The 15,403-nt window shown below is 42.5% G+C and overlaps 3 protein-coding genes across 3 annotated transcripts; 1 reads left to right on the top strand and 2 right to left on the bottom strand.

Moving 5' to 3' along the window:
* Positions 1 to 539: 539 nt before the first annotated feature.
* Positions 540 to 6,443, bottom strand: LOC128307236 (casein kinase I-like). The gene is made up of 3 exons (XM_053044991.1): positions 6,035 to 6,443; positions 3,424 to 4,579; positions 540 to 3,039 (listed from the first exon to the last, which is right to left on the bottom strand). The coding sequence occupies exons 2-3, from the start codon at positions 4,245 to 4,247 to the stop codon at positions 2,868 to 2,870; spliced, it is 996 nt and encodes a 331-aa protein (XP_052900951.1). The 5' UTR covers positions 4,248 to 4,579; positions 6,035 to 6,443; the 3' UTR covers positions 540 to 2,867.
* Positions 6,444 to 7,250: 807 nt separating this feature from the next.
* On the top strand, positions 7,251 to 10,787 carry LOC128307237 (ras-related protein Rab-40C). The gene is made up of 3 exons (XM_053044992.1): positions 7,251 to 7,859; positions 7,921 to 8,086; positions 8,151 to 10,787. The coding sequence occupies exons 2-3, from the start codon at positions 7,960 to 7,962 to the stop codon at positions 8,810 to 8,812; spliced, it is 789 nt and encodes a 262-aa protein (XP_052900952.1). The 5' UTR covers positions 7,251 to 7,859; positions 7,921 to 7,959; the 3' UTR covers positions 8,813 to 10,787.
* Positions 10,777 to 14,144, bottom strand: LOC128307235 (sodium channel protein Nach). Its single transcript, XM_053044990.1, has 3 exons — positions 13,384 to 14,144; positions 11,670 to 12,173; positions 10,777 to 11,466 (listed from the first exon to the last, which is right to left on the bottom strand). Exons 1-3 carry the CDS (start codon positions 14,142 to 14,144, stop codon positions 10,860 to 10,862), a joined length of 1,872 nt encoding a protein of 623 aa, XP_052900950.1. The 3' UTR covers positions 10,777 to 10,859.
* Between the last annotated feature and the right edge of the window lie 1,259 nt (positions 14,145 to 15,403).

Here is a 15,403-nt window from a genome sequence, read left to right as displayed (position 1 = left end):
AAAATATATAACTACAAAGTATAATAATAGCAAAAAAAAAAAGTTCAGCATCCGCCATGCAAAATTCTGTTTATCCTTCCAACTAAAAACATCATTCGGGCTTTCCAATGCACAATGGAAACTTCTGAAACACGCATATCCAGAATAACTACGATACTTCCACTTTCCGTGAGGCCATGTGTAGACGGGTTTGCTAACTAGCTTCTTTGCTTGTGTTATATACGCTCTATCTTTGCTTGTCATATCGAATCTTGATTGCCTAGGACATTCTGCTAACACTCGGCTAGGGTCAATGGTAGTTCTGTTATGTGCTGTGTTTAATGTGCCTTGTTTCTGTTTTGGGAACTCTTTTTAACGATTCCTAACCTTACTCTGCCTTATGACGGTCTATCTCATTATTTTACGATTCCCAAGGAAGAGGAATAAGGGCATGACTCAGAGGTTCATTGTTGCTCATCGCATTGTGTGGCGATTTTTACATTGTCTTGGACATTGGATGTAACGAGGTTGTACTGATCGCTTTTCGTTTGGTTTCGCAGACATAAGTCGCCTTTCGGGGCCAGTAAAGCAAAGGTAAGAATTGTTATTGTTTTTTTTTATTCACGAAAGACGGCCTGGCCGTACTGCTTTCTGCAAATCAAAGTGGTTTAGAAATGTTTTATTTGTATGTCGAAGCTGTGTAAAGCAAAGTTTATTTCGCTTGAACTGACATCCCCTTTATGTATTAGTTTGTGAACGTTACGAAACAGTAATGGGGAAAATGTTTGGAGAGCAATCGAGATCACTAACATTATGCGTTGGTGCTATTCCGCATAATCTTACAAAACTTCTCAAAAACCAACCCCACTGTGTTTCAATAATCTGATCGGTTAAGTGGAGCCGTTTTATGATAACGTATCACGCACCCAAAATAACCTAACACAGACTTTATCCATGCCATATGTAATACACGGAATTAATTTGTCTAGCCCTGTTACTGCTACTCGAAATAACAAGTTTTTAAACGAAAAAAAAACGCAAGTAGAAAGCAATGGCATTAATTGACAAAATTTGGGGCGGCCCGGTGGCATAATGGTAGCGGAGCAGGTAAAACTGGTAAAATAAGTCGATACGGCCAGGCCGTTCAAACGAAAACAAAAATTGACAATATTTCTTATTATTGCATTATTAGGGTTTAATTACACAAAGGCTCTTGGTACGACCGTTTGCATGCATAGCTTTTTGTTTTGATTCTAAACAAAAACCAGTCCGCACAAAAAATCATCAACAGTTTATACACAAATACAAATCATGGGGCGTTCTATAGAACGGTTAAACTTTCCCTTTCTCTTAAAAAGAATTCGTTGCTTTACTTCAGGCAATCAGAGGTATGCTGAATTTCGGACGCTGCTCGGACGTACGTCGCTCGCTTAGGAATGAATGTACAACAACGATTTTGATCATAGTAAGCCTTTTCTTAAGCTCATCAACCTCTCTCTTTCTCTCTCTATCTTTCGAAGTGCCCCAAGTGTGCAATGCGGGTGTCCTCCAATCAAATACAGTTAGTATCCTTAGAGGGGAAAATCAACAAATTCAACACAATGTGTACGGGAGAGTGGTCCGGTTGGTATTATGGATCGAACCAGTCGTGTGAAGACCGGTGCCGCTACCAATACACCGTGTCCCGGTGGCCCCATACCATTGACTAATACATCACATTTTTTTTACTGTACGCTTCATGATATTTTATTGCAACCTTGGGCCCAATCTTCCCATCAGTGCAAAGTATTTCGCAAAAATACATAAATGTTACAAAATCATACAACATAGATGACATTACACTTAAATTAACTATTGCCTGACCTTCGCGTTGTTTTCTCACTGTTGTTATCTTATCCCACTGAGCTACAACCATAGAGATTTCAAATATTGATGACATTCTCGCTACAGTTGATCACAATTTAAGAAAATGTAGCAAATAACGATCATTCGAACACAAAAAAATACAATAAAAAAGCTACCACAATGACGTTGCCAGGATGTCCAGGGCTTTCTAAAGATGTAACTAAATCTAATATGCAAAACTAGATCATTCTTGTCAATTTGAGGAAGTTTTGCGAGTTGTAAGTATGTCCTTACGACTGTTTGCTTAACCAAACGATATTGACCAAATTTAACCCGCGGACAAGTACCGAAAATAGTTAGCTAGTTAGTTTAAACAATCAGACAAATGAACCTCGTCGCCCATTCCATGCGTTTTTCTGCTTGTGTTTGCCGAGTGGTCACTCCGTAGTATTGTGGATGAATTCCACTATCCCTAACAATTTACGGAACGGGACACAAAAGGCCGATATGTTCTATGACATTTCTTGCCCTGTCCCACCCGGCACCTCCTCTTCCCCGTTTGTTTTTGAGTGTTTTCTCCTCGTGTCTATGTAGGTTGAATTTGCAATATTTTTTTTTGTCCCCCTCCCCTCCACGCTTCAGTTCATATCACCCTACACTGCATCAAAGGGATGTTACATACCTACTTGGGAAGTAATTTAACTCTCTAACACTAGTTGTGACACCTTACCTAATCGAGTTTTCTCAGTATAAACTAACTTTTTTTCTCTCCCTCTTTTCCGCATGCTCTCTCTCTCTCTCTCTCTCTCTCTCTCTCTCTCTCTCTCTTTCTCTTTTTCTCTCTCTGTTACTAATGCGCCTTCTATCCACCGCGACTGAATCACGTATCATGTGTACGTCTTTTGCGTTTAGAAACAAATCGCATCTTCTCACCCTATACATGTTGCGGGGGGAGATGAGGAGAGTGGGAATTGGCGTGGGAGGGGGCAAGGGGAGTTTCGCAACGATGATGATACTTACTTACTTCCAATCATTCAAAATTCCTATTCATCCGTATCGCTGGACAGTTTATCTTTATCACGCCGCTCCTCTCGTTTGTTTTCGCCGGATGTAACTGCAGGCGGGTTGTTGCTGCCTTGCTGCATCGCCCTTTGTTTCATTATTGTCCAGTCAAATGTGTAGTCGTACTGATGGTTCAGGGTGCGGAACAGAATTCTGAAATGAAAACGCAAAACCGAAAAAAAACAGGGACAAGATGTTAGGAAAGCTTGTAGAATATTATTTCCAGTTTAGAACTTAATTATAGTCTATGATTACTTGACAAATTTAACTAACATTTTTAAAATTAGACTACAACGTAGGCACTAACGATATATGAAGTGATCAACGAAATACACAAAATATTGAATAATACATGGTAGCAAACTATATGGAAATGCAAAATATTCTTTAAGGTGTAATGACCAACTACATTATGTCTAACATCCATGGCATACTAGGAGTAATTAAATGTATCAGATTGTCAGTCCTTGTGAGAGACCGTTTCCACTACAGGGTCGACCATAGCCTTTTGCATGCAAAACCAAACAAACGACTAACCTGAAGAGCTGCCTCAGATACATGTAGTCGGGACCTTCCTCAAAGCGCAAACTGCGACAGTAGTTCAGATACATAGCGAACTCCGCCGGAAAGCCCTTGCACAGCACCTCGATCGGGGTGGACATCTTTTTCTCCGAGATCTTCTCATACTTCTGCTTCTTGTTGGTAGCTTTGAGCCCCTGCCACGGCAACGAACCGCGGTTGAAGTACATCATCACGTACCCGAGCGACTCCATATCGTCGCGACGGCTCTGCTCGATGCCAAGATGCGCGTTGATTGACGCGTAACGTGCGGTACCTGTCAGGTTCTTATCCTCCCGGTACGAGATGTGAATGCGGGAACGGAAATCCCTATATTTCTTTGCCAAACCGAAGTCGATCAGGAACAGCTTGTTGCAGTGTCGCCCGATACCCATCAGGAAGTTGTCCGGTTTAATATCGCGGTGGATGAAATTTTTCATGTGCAGGTACTCAAGCCGTCCGATCATCTGGTCCACCAGCATCAGCACGGTCTTGATTGTGAAATGTCGACTGCAGAAGTTGAACAAATCTTCCAGCGAGGGACCGAGCAAATCCATTACCAGTACGTGGTAGCTGCGTTCCTGGCCGAAGTAGCGGATGTGCGGTATGCCCACACCACCAGTGAGCACTTTGTACAGTTTGTACTCATATGTGAGCTGCGGATGGCGAGCCAGTATACTCTCCACCTTCAGTGCCACCTCCTCGCCATTTGTGATGTTGATACCGAGGTAGATATCACCGAAGGAGCCCGATCCGATCTTGCGGATGATGCGATACTTGCCCGCTACGATGAAATCATTCATTTTGCAATGCTAGGTTCCGTTTCCTGTTTCACTCTCTGAAACCGTGTAGAAAGGAAGGTGGGAAAGAACTGCAGATGTGCTTTGAACGGTCTTCCTTACAGGGTAAAGCGCAACGGAGCAGTAGAATGCAGTGTTCTAAACCTCGGTGCACTTGATTGTATGGATTGATGCGAATTTGATTGCTGGCGAGTAATGGTTCTAGGATGAAGTCCTTATAAGACGATTTACCCTTGGAGTTTGTCTATAGTTGTAGATGTGATCCGACTGTCGAGGCTGATTGATTGGTGGCTCCACTAGCAACGCTGCTGTAACGTCTAGCGCACAGTTTAATGCTGAAGAAGAGTGTTAAATAGATAGTGTTAGAATGTAGATGCTTTGGATCAAACTGCAAGCTAGAATTAAAAGTTTATTGACACAGTTTTTTTTAATTTTGACATCACTTCCTACCACGAATGTTATTAAATTAGCTGCAGACTCCTCTGCATAATCAATTTTATCACTCGTTTGCTTGTCATAAGGCATTAACTAAAATATGCGTAATCTTCATGTCTTGCGATATGGTTACTGGATGGCAAAAAAACAAGTTAAGAAATATTTTCCACTGTATCGCCACTCTTTTTCCGTCAGCGTTGCCATTTTCTCATACCAATATTATCTACACCAATACAGAGGAACTTTTCTCACTGCTACGACCGTATTCCACTCACACATATACGCACACCCAACAGTGTACCATTCGTGTAAAGTTTGATGCACAAATAAATATCCGTGCGCAATTAATCTACGCTTTAGCAGTGCAGATTCACTTCCAACAATTAAAGCACAAATCTATACACAGTTGCTAAAAGATCAAACACACCATAATTTCTGCTCTATTCCTTCTCTATGCTCCAAGCTACCATGACAATCGGGTCAAACGTGTTCACACACCTAACACATGCATACACATCGGGACGTGAGGTTGGCGATGTCACTACGCCTTTGCCAAGCAGACGTCTATTCGTACCCTTTTTAGCAGTTTTCTTTGTAATGTGGTGCTTCTTTCCAAATCTCTATAAGCCCATAGAATGAATGAATGAATGGTGCCTTCGAAATCAGGTCTGTCAAACAGCGCATTGTGTCTTTGACAACAGCTGAATAGTCTTGTATATCAGTATGCAAAATTCAGTAATAAACTTCGTCATAAATTGATGTATTTGTTAATACTTTTTCCTAGCCATTTTTCCTAAAATATCCAACAAAATGTACTTCAAGAAAGAGAAACACAGGTAGGCAACCCGCGAAGTTTTAAATTTAAGTTTATATAAATTAATTCAACAACATATCGAATGTCATGGTTTAGTTGTCGTTTTTGGTCTACAATTACTGAATAATGAACAATTTTTTAATTGAACAGCATTGAACCAGGTCTGGTTGAACAACAAAAAAAGTCTCAGCTGTTATAGTTGATATAATGTTTGCTACGTATAAGCTATGCTGTATGTACGCTAGCTATGATAAAAAAGCATCTCAATTTACGTCTGTTTAACAAATAGTCATGAGCTTACGGCACTTTACTGGTCGAACTGTACAGGTTTAGTTCGTGTGCGAACAAACTATAGTGCCAACAGTAACTTTTTCGTGAGTTCCAGTTGAGTGTGTGTTTCGCTAGATGCTTAGAAAATATACTTCGCTAAGACCGAGTTTGACAACCCTGCCTTAATATTGCTCATTGATTTCCATCTGAAGAATAGTCCGCTGCTGGTAGCAGTGGATATTTCTTTACACAGGACTATTGATGAACTTACTTTTTTTACAGACAAAACACAAGCCGACGAGGAGCACTGTAAATCCTCCTTTAACTAACTTTTCATAATATAGACGTTTAGTTTGTTCGTTTGACCACCGATCTATTTGCGTGTTCTCACTCTACCACTCGTCGCCAACGAACATAAAATAGAGCAGTAATGTGTGTAGCAATCTTTTTCTTTGCTTTCGATGGCTCCCACACTTTAGCGACACAGCAATCCGTTTTCCTATGCGCTATAGGAAATGGACGAACACTAGAGGTACGTTAGCGGACACTGAAATTATTCATTATTCAAACTGGTTCATGGTTCACGGCACCAAAACGGACACACGAACAGCCTAACCGAGTTGCACATCGAGCGAAAAATTAAACGACAAATACCCACATTGGCGAAGTGTCAATATGGCGACCCTATAAAACTTCGATTATCTTTGAGAATCTTCGTATGCGTTTGTGCGAAGGTATTTCGCTTAGTTTTTTGTCCTTCTCTCTATTGCAGGCACACCTTTATGGCTTCCCATCAAATGTCACAATTTTTATAGCATATCTAAAAAAGCATAGAACAATTTTCTTGATATATGCGATAATTTTCAAGATGTATAGTTAGATGATGTGCCGTGAATAAAATCGTAAATTTCGTTTCTCTAATAGAATACTTGCAACATATTTTGATTTTCCTCCTCGTTTCCCTGTTTTGAATGTCAAGTGAAGTTTACATGTGGTTGCACGATTGTAGAATAATTTGTAATAAGGAAGTAACGTTTAGTTCGTGCTCTGCTATTGTTCGCCCTATTCACCTTGGTCTGAGTTGAAAAGTGATCTAGATCAAATTGACTACCTGTCCGTTAAGCAGCTTGTGCGCACTCAACATTTTCTCGTTTTTATCGAAAAAATAAGATTCATATTATGTGATGAACGAATAGTTTATTAAAAATTATAAGAACGCATTGTAGTTCATCCAGCCAAAGTTATTACATTGTATTCAGTTTAATAAAAAAAAATTAAAAACCTCCTCCTGTTCTCGGTCGTCAACGGCACTGTAAACAGCAGCGAAAGCAAAACGGAACCGTCGTACAATCTGACGTTTTTACTCAAACCTCAATGACAATTCGTGTTATTTTCATTTTCCTTTGTTCATTTTCAGCATTTCGCAAATAATAAAAAAAAAGATGTGTCGTTCCTTCATGTGTTCCGTATTATGCGCATCCCTGTGGTGTCTATTAAAAACAGATTGCAGTAAACAAAATGCAGGTCTTGTAATTTTGGCACAAAAATCATCTTAAATGTTTCTGCATCCTGCAATTGTTGGGCAAAATTCTAAATTTTAGCTGACTAGGCACTTGGTGGGTTAAAACCAACAGCAAAAAAACAAGGAAATATAATGAGCGTAATAAGGGGTGGAAAGATGAAGTAAGAAAGAAACGTGCAAAAAACATTTACGATATTTGTGACGCGTCCTGCATCTGGAGTGTCCTTTCACTTTTATTTTCCGGTGGTTAGTGGGCTTGTCTCGGACAGAGTTGATGGAGGACAGTGAATGGCAGTGTGTTCTACGGATATGAGAGACAACGTACGACACGGACAAGGCTAAGCTGATGCAAAGTGTGTGCGTGACCTTCCGGAAAGGCTAAATTGTGAGGCGCAGCATCAGGTTGGAGTACGGTAGTAAAAGCGCATCGGTCAATGACATCCGGCCCGAAGGTAAACAGACAGTCGGACGATTATTAACCTCCCCCAATACGCGTCTTTTATCGCCTTCAGTATGACTTAATAATTAGTAGACGAAGAGCGATGGTGGCTATACGTACGGCAAGGTTTATTTGGTGAGTATCCTACTTACAAGCACGTTAACCGTTTTCCTAACAAACTTTCTCTTCACTTCAGACATCCCTCCCCACAAATCACGAATCTACGTGTGAAACGATGGCGAAGGAATACGATTATCTGCTGAAGGTACTCCTTGTCGGTGATAGTGACGTTGGCAAGCAGGAGATTCTCTCCGGTCTAGACGATGGCTCCACGGAAAGCCCATTTTGCAGCGGAAGTGGCAGTACGTTTTCACATGATTCTTCATTTCAATGCCTTTCAATTAATGGTTTCTTTCGCCAAAACAGCGGCACATAAAACGACCACCATCTTACTGGACGGTAAACGCGTGAAGCTACAGATTTGGGACACATCCGGTCAGGGACGGTTCTGTACAATCATTCGCTCCTATTCGCGTGGCGCTCAGGGCATTATACTCGTGTACGACATCACGAACAAGTGGAGCTTCGACGGACTGAACCGGTGGCTAAAGGAGGTCGAAGAGCACGCACCGGGCGTACCGAAGGTGCTGGTCGGGAACCGGCTGCATCTCGCCTTCAAGCGACAGGTCGCCGCAAAACAGGCGGAACTGTACGCATCGCGCAACAAGATGGCCTGCTTCGAGATATCTCCGCTGTGCGATTTCAACATACGCGAATCGTTCTGCGAGCTCGCCCGGATGGCGTTGCATCGCAATGGGATGGAGCGGATCTGGCGCACGAACAAAGTACTTTCCCTGCAAGAGCTGTGCTGCCGCAGTATCTGCCGGCGGACGAATGTATATACCATCGATAGCCTTCCGCTGCCACCGTCCGTAAAATCGTATCTGCGATCGTACGCGCTCACCTCGTCCCAGTGCTTGAACACGGTGCTGAACAATTCCGCGTCGATCGCGAAGAATCTCAAAAGCAAATCCTCCACCACATACCATCTGAAGCATAACGTCCGCAACGGATGCGTAATTTCTTGATTGTCATTCTTAAGCCCGCCGCGCGCGCGTTGGGTTTTGAACGGTGGATTTGGTTTGCCACTACCTGGGCGGGTTCGGTAAAAGCAAGCGATGGGGACGCAACAGAGTCATAGAGCACAATATCGTTTTTTTTCATAGATTGTAAAAGGTCCTCTGTTTGTATTGTTTTTTCAAACACTCGGCACGATATTCTCAGAAGTATTTTAAACTAACACTAATTACCTCACACACAAAAGTGATGCTGCCACATAAACACATTCGCGTGATTTTTGTTTGTTTTGTCTGTAACGGCGAAACGAATTAACTGAAAACTAATCGGTTGCGGGGATCAGTGCAACATTAACCTGCCCGAAACTCTTAGACCACCTATCATCACCGTCATTACGCTATCAAAAAATCTTCCCCAAATGGTCAAACGGATGAGTACAGTGTAGGGGCAGTAGAAAGTCCATTATCTTCTCCAACGTTCCCTCAAGCTGGATAAAGGTAATGAATATGTATTTCATTAAATACTGATAACAAAGTGTGACACGAAAATTCTCATGTATAGATTTAAATGTACAACACAGCCTCAAGACCCCTCACCGTACTTTTCTGGTGCGACCTGTGGGCTGAAGACAAGCAAATGAACCAAATACTAATTTTATTAACCTAATAATTACAAATACGTATGGTATGATTAAAAGTATCGCTACCCGCACACAATTAAGAGACGTCAGACGTTTTTGGGTGACCTATATGTCGAAGAATCATTTCGACACAGCAGCAGAAAACGTGTGATTACCGATTAATGTTAACGTGGAATTGCGCGCCAGATCTACTATAGCTTGATATCATATGCGTTTCTGGCGTGATACGGTATGCAAACAATTAGACATTGTGCTTTTTTGTTGTTGTTTTTTTTACGAGTTAATCCCACACCGAGTCATGTAAGTTTTAGGTTACGACACTAAATCATCTATTTCAAAATGAGCACAAGGAAAATGGAAAATGCAAACAATGCGAGATAACGAAATGGAAGGTCGTGTGCATAGAAACTTAACTTTTTTTTATTAGTTTCAAAATGGCGTACAGAATTTAACTAGCTTTAGTAAGAGTAGAATAATTGCGCAAAAGTCGTCAGCATAATAAAGCATAGAGAGAAAGAAAGAGAGAGAGAGAGAAAAAGAAAGAGAGTGAGAGAGAAAGAGAAACAGGATTGGTAGAATTTACGATAATGTGTGCGGAGAATCCCCTTTTCTACGAAACTTTCTATTTCGATAAAAAATGAATAGATAAGAGGGTTGCATCATAATAGTTGTGTGTGTGTTGGCTAGATTCCATGAGCAAAAACATATTTTCTAGACTCCGTGCAACATTCAAAATGTTGCACATGAATCTAAACGAAACAAACAAAAACCAAAACCACAAAGAGAAAACGAACGATTTATAACCAACCAAGCCAACCACCGCAAATAAGTGTTTTTCTTTTTCTAGTATTAAATGTCGTATATATTTGAAAAAAGGGTTAGGTACTGTGAAAATGTGACACAAAATTTGGAAAAGGGAAGAAACGAAATAACAACAACCAACTGATAATACAACCCACGATGGTTAATAACAAAACAAAAACAAGTACTCATGTAAAGTTAAGAAACAAGTACAATCTAATATTGTTTTTTCCTGCCTAGTTCTGAGGAGTGCAAAACAAAACATAAAAATCAATCGACGCACAAACGTCTGCAAAGTAGAATTGAAAAAGGAGACGATAAAAACAGGAAACGGAATATACAAAAGAAAAAGAAAAACGCCCTAGTCTGGTAACCCTTTGATGATGGGGTATCGGAACTCTGGGACATGGAACACGCATAACACGAGCGAGATTCGAGCGTACGAGCTATGATTTCAATTTATTTATGAGGTGTTTTTATTTCTTTAAGTAGCAATGTACAATACGAAACTTGTGAATGAATTATTAAAAAAAAAACAGAAATCGTAGCTAACAAGTTTGCGCGTGTGTTTTGGAAAGAAGCAAGCAACACACACCGTATGGTGAAAGCGAAGGTGTTTATGGTAAATATCCATCGTAGATGTAGTTGCTACCGTCAGAGTAGTGGATTGTCTTTTTTTCCGCGTACTTAACATGGTTTGCGTAGTTCCCGTGACCAAGCTGAAACATGTTTTGCTTTCGTTGGCTTTGACCATTCAGCTGGTTGATTCGGTGTCGGTTCAGCCCCGGGTAGGATGCGTCCGTGGTGAGATACTGCTGGGCCGCCTTGTAATCGTTGGTGATGAGTTTGACAAACACCTGCTGCTTGTCGGCTGACGGTGGTACGTCCAGGGTGTCATATACCGGCACGGTTGGTGTCGATGGAGCGGCGATCGGTTTGAGACCCAACTCGTGGCGACTCATCGACTTGATGATCTGCTCCTTCTCGATCGCTTCCAGCTCGTCCCGATTTTTGTACAGCATGCAGAATGCGCGCATGGTGAAGAAGTACAGGATCTCTACGCCGGACAGTAAGCTAAAGCCTAAAAAGAGGCCGGCAATACCGCCGAACGATACCAGGAGATCGACCCAACCGAACAGTACCTCCCGTTTGTACCGGATGATTGGCCAGGTGAGATACTCGATCGTTACCTGTGCTTCCTGCTGCTCCTCTTCCGTTTTCATACTATAGAAAGAAGAGAGAGAGCGAGAGCGAGAGAGAGAGAGAGAGATAAAGAGAGAAGGAGTGAAAAAAGAGATAGAAAGAGAAGGAGAAAAAGAGAGAAAGACAGAGAGAGAAAGAGAGAAGGAAAGTGAGAGAAAGAGGGAAGGAGAGATACAACACTGCGTCGGACATCCAGTTACGGTGTAATTTGGAGTGTTACTTACATCTTCGAGTACTTCTCAATATCATACACGGTGTTCAGGCAACCGAGCTCGCAATCCTGACAGCTGTAAATGCTCGTAATGTTTTCCGTGTATTCGCTCAAACACTGGAAGCTACCGGCAGGGCAGCTCTGTATCGAACGCACCGGTGCATAGAACGGTGGTACACACTTGCAGTACTTCAAGCTTTTCGAAATTCGGCACTCCTTCATGCAGCCGGAAAATGTGTACGCATCCTGGTAGTACTGGAGCTTCTCCTCCTCGGGAAAGATGCACTTCCGCTGGCCGATCGATAGCTGCTGCGCGTCCTCGGTCGTGTACGTTTGCTTCATCGAGATCAGAAACTCCACCTTCGAGTCTATGTCCCACATTACCTGGGGCTGAAAGTCCCAGCCGGATATTTCATTGTACGAGTGCACAAAGATGTTGCTCTCTCGAAGCGGTTCGAACGTTAGCGCCCACTTCTTGTCCGTTTCGAACAGCACGTACACCTCGGTGTTGAGTATTCTGGGCAGTACGGTGCAGAAAAATTAAGATTAGTTGAATACAGTGAAGAAGAAACGTTCTAAAATGTGAGAATGTCGCTGATGTATGCAATGAGTTTATTCACACTGGGTAACACAGGGTAAGAAACAATGCAAAGATTTTTAGGATATGTTATCCATTGCTTCGACGAGACTTCTCACTATTGCGACGCTTGCAAAATTTGAAAAATTCGAGTATTGCCTGAACGAACTCTTTATGTTGTTTATACTTCCTATTTTGGTGCTATAACTCGAAAGCCTCTTCAACGTGGTGTCATACGAAGGTGTCATACGAAGCGCGAGGCTAGACAACGACATCCGTGGCACGGTATTGTACTGATCACTCCAATTTCTTGGCTAAGAGGGATGACGGCGGAAGACATCAACATCATTGGCAAGAAGACAGTAAAGGTATGTGAGGTGTCGCGACTCAATCGTTAAGCAGCAAGAATTGGATTCTCAGAATCAATGTATCGTTTCCGAAATACCTGCTTGTCGGATGTTCAGCCCGTGATAGGGCCCAATTGGAGGGTAACGTATCAGTTGACGGCGATAACCTCGAGAAATTCTGGTAGGAATTCTGCTATCTTGGGACGGTCGTTACTTCGGACAATGACATCACCAGCAAAATCCGAAGATGCATTGTGCAGGGGAATCGTGCGGACTTCACAATCTGCTGAGATGCAGATCCCGGTGGTCCTCTATGGACACGAGTCTTGGACCATCCGAGCAATGGCTGGGACATGTATGCGAATGTCGGCCTCATTCCCCAACAAGAAGGTGTTCGACAGTGACAGTGAGCTCGTTGGCAGGATCAGGTGAAGCAAAACCTGTCGGAATTCGGAAGTCTTCTCGGGATGGGATGCTGCAGTCAGGGACGGAACAACCTGGAGAATAATTGTTGACCGGGCCATGATACGACGGCGTGTTCAATCGTGAGCAGGCCAATAAAAGAAAGAAAGCGTGAGAACTCGAAAGCCTCGAAGAGGATTTAGTTATGCGACCTCGTCATTAGAGGGATGTGTTAGCCACTCAACCTTTTGGAAGAAAGGATTTTTATGAAATCCAAATTTCAACTACCGCTTCAGGTCTCGAAGGGGTTTGATCTGCCTCGGAGCAGGTGTTTTGAGTGAAGAAGTTACATGACAAATTAGTGCTGCAGACACCAACAATGGCGTATGAGGACTACTTACTCCACCTGCTTGTTATTGGTGTAGCGTGCGTTGAACGCATAACAGAAACCGTGTTCCGTGTACATTGGTTTGAACATTTCGCAGCATTCAATATCCTCGTCCTTGTAGCGACAGGACGCGAACGTATCGTTACAGCGCACCGCCACTCGGAACACTAGCTCCCGCAGGTTAGTTGTTCGCAGCGCCGGCGTCGTCGGCATATCGCTCAGCATTGCGGAAACCTCGCGTATGTTGTCGTACGACAGCTGGGTCAGCAGCTTCAGGAACGGTTCGTACACTTCACTGCCCTGCTCGTACCCGCCGAGCGTCTGGAACGCCTCCCGTCGTACCGCTTCCTCGTCGTACGGTGCGGTCGGACACACCAGCACGGTCGGAAAGATGACCTGCTGATTGTGAAAGTCCGTATCCAGCCCGGTGATGGTGGGATTCGTTTGAAACTTTTCCCACAGGCTGAAGATGATCACCACCGCCGCAATGAAGCCGAACGCAACGAAGCAAAACCACATGAATCGCTCGAAGAACGGGCGGCCCTCCTCGGCGATGTACCGCACACCGTGCAGCGTTGAGTTGTCGAAGAACTCCTTCGTTTGGAATATGAAGCTGCGCCGAAACAGGCGCAACGTGTTGAAGGTCGCTTTCGACTTACCGTTCGGCGTCGTCCTTGATTTGCCTTTCTTGATCGCTTTCATCGTCTTGGTGAGCCGCTTACCGTGCGGTCGGCCATGATCCGGCGGTTGATTGCTGTGCTTGGTTTGCTCCATACCTTCGGCCGGACGAACTGATACTAGAGTGCGCGCGGACAAAGGGTTCGTACGGCGTCGTGATTCTACACCACGCCTGGCGTGATTGTGTGTCATTAGTGAGGATGGCTAATTGCATCTATCCGTCGTCTTATCGGATCCAATTAGTCACGTACATGCGCCCATAGGTGATAGAATGTGCTGGCAAACTTTCGACAAAAATCAATACTATAATACGTGGGGAGAAGTTATTCGATTCTAGCCATTACAATGGCTGTATTAGTGCTGAGTGAAAAGTTGTCTAAACGTTTGTTGATAATTTCTTTGCAGTATTACACTTTCCAAAAATTCGGAAAAAACTCAAAGATCCAATCATTAAACTGGATTTTTACGAAATTATGTTTTGAAAATTGGTGAAACTCAGTGCTACAGTTCTCGTATTTCCCCGAGAATTCATATATTCCCTCCAAACCTGTTTGCTTCTTCATCATGAAGCTAGGTCCTATGACCTACTAGTTGACGTGAATAGAATAGTCTTCATTGATGGTATCGTAAATGGGTTAACAATCTAGTGGTTTACGATCGATTTGACCTCATCATGTTCTGTGTACATGTAACACTACTATTACTTCTTCCGGTACCAACATGTGGTAAAAGCTTTACTGATTGATATCCGTGGAGACGCCCAGTACCTGTAGGTAATATTTATTTTGCAGCATAAGTTTATTCAAACTTCATTCTTTATTTAACTATATAATAATATATAATAAGTATTATTAATATTTTAATAGTGTGTTCAAGGCGACTCTTCTTTACAAACTGATGATACACACATATGTCGTCACATCTCGCAACTCCTAACAAATATCTTCTTAAAAGCAAAGCACTAGAATCGCAGAGTTCATTTATAACATAAAATCTAATTAAAAGGGTAAAAAAATGATCGAAAATATCTTTGGATTTTATATATCCTTGGTTATAAAAAACATTTGTTTCTATGTGATTAACTATATCGGCCCGGTTACACGGCTACGCAAGAGAAGTTTGCAGTGTATTCAAACTCCTTTTTCTTTATCGGCACGACATCTTTAGGATGCTTAAGCCTACCATTTCTAGTTAATTTTTAATTTATTTACCCGTAGGATAGTCAGTGCTGCGTACGGAGGTTTGGTGAACCAAATGAAATTTTTCCGTGGTCCTGATTGTGCAGACCGGTTGCGCTACCAATACACCATCTGGCCGCACCGTGAACCCTTATATGCCCTTTTACTTCAACCTGT

This window comes from Anopheles moucheti, chromosome X (assembly GCF_943734755.1).
Source record: "Anopheles moucheti chromosome X, idAnoMoucSN_F20_07, whole genome shotgun sequence".
NCBI lineage: Eukaryota > Metazoa > Arthropoda > Insecta > Diptera > Culicidae > Anopheles > Anopheles moucheti.
The sequence above is the reverse complement of the archived record's forward strand: the minus strand, read 5'-3'. Positions and strand labels throughout refer to the sequence as shown.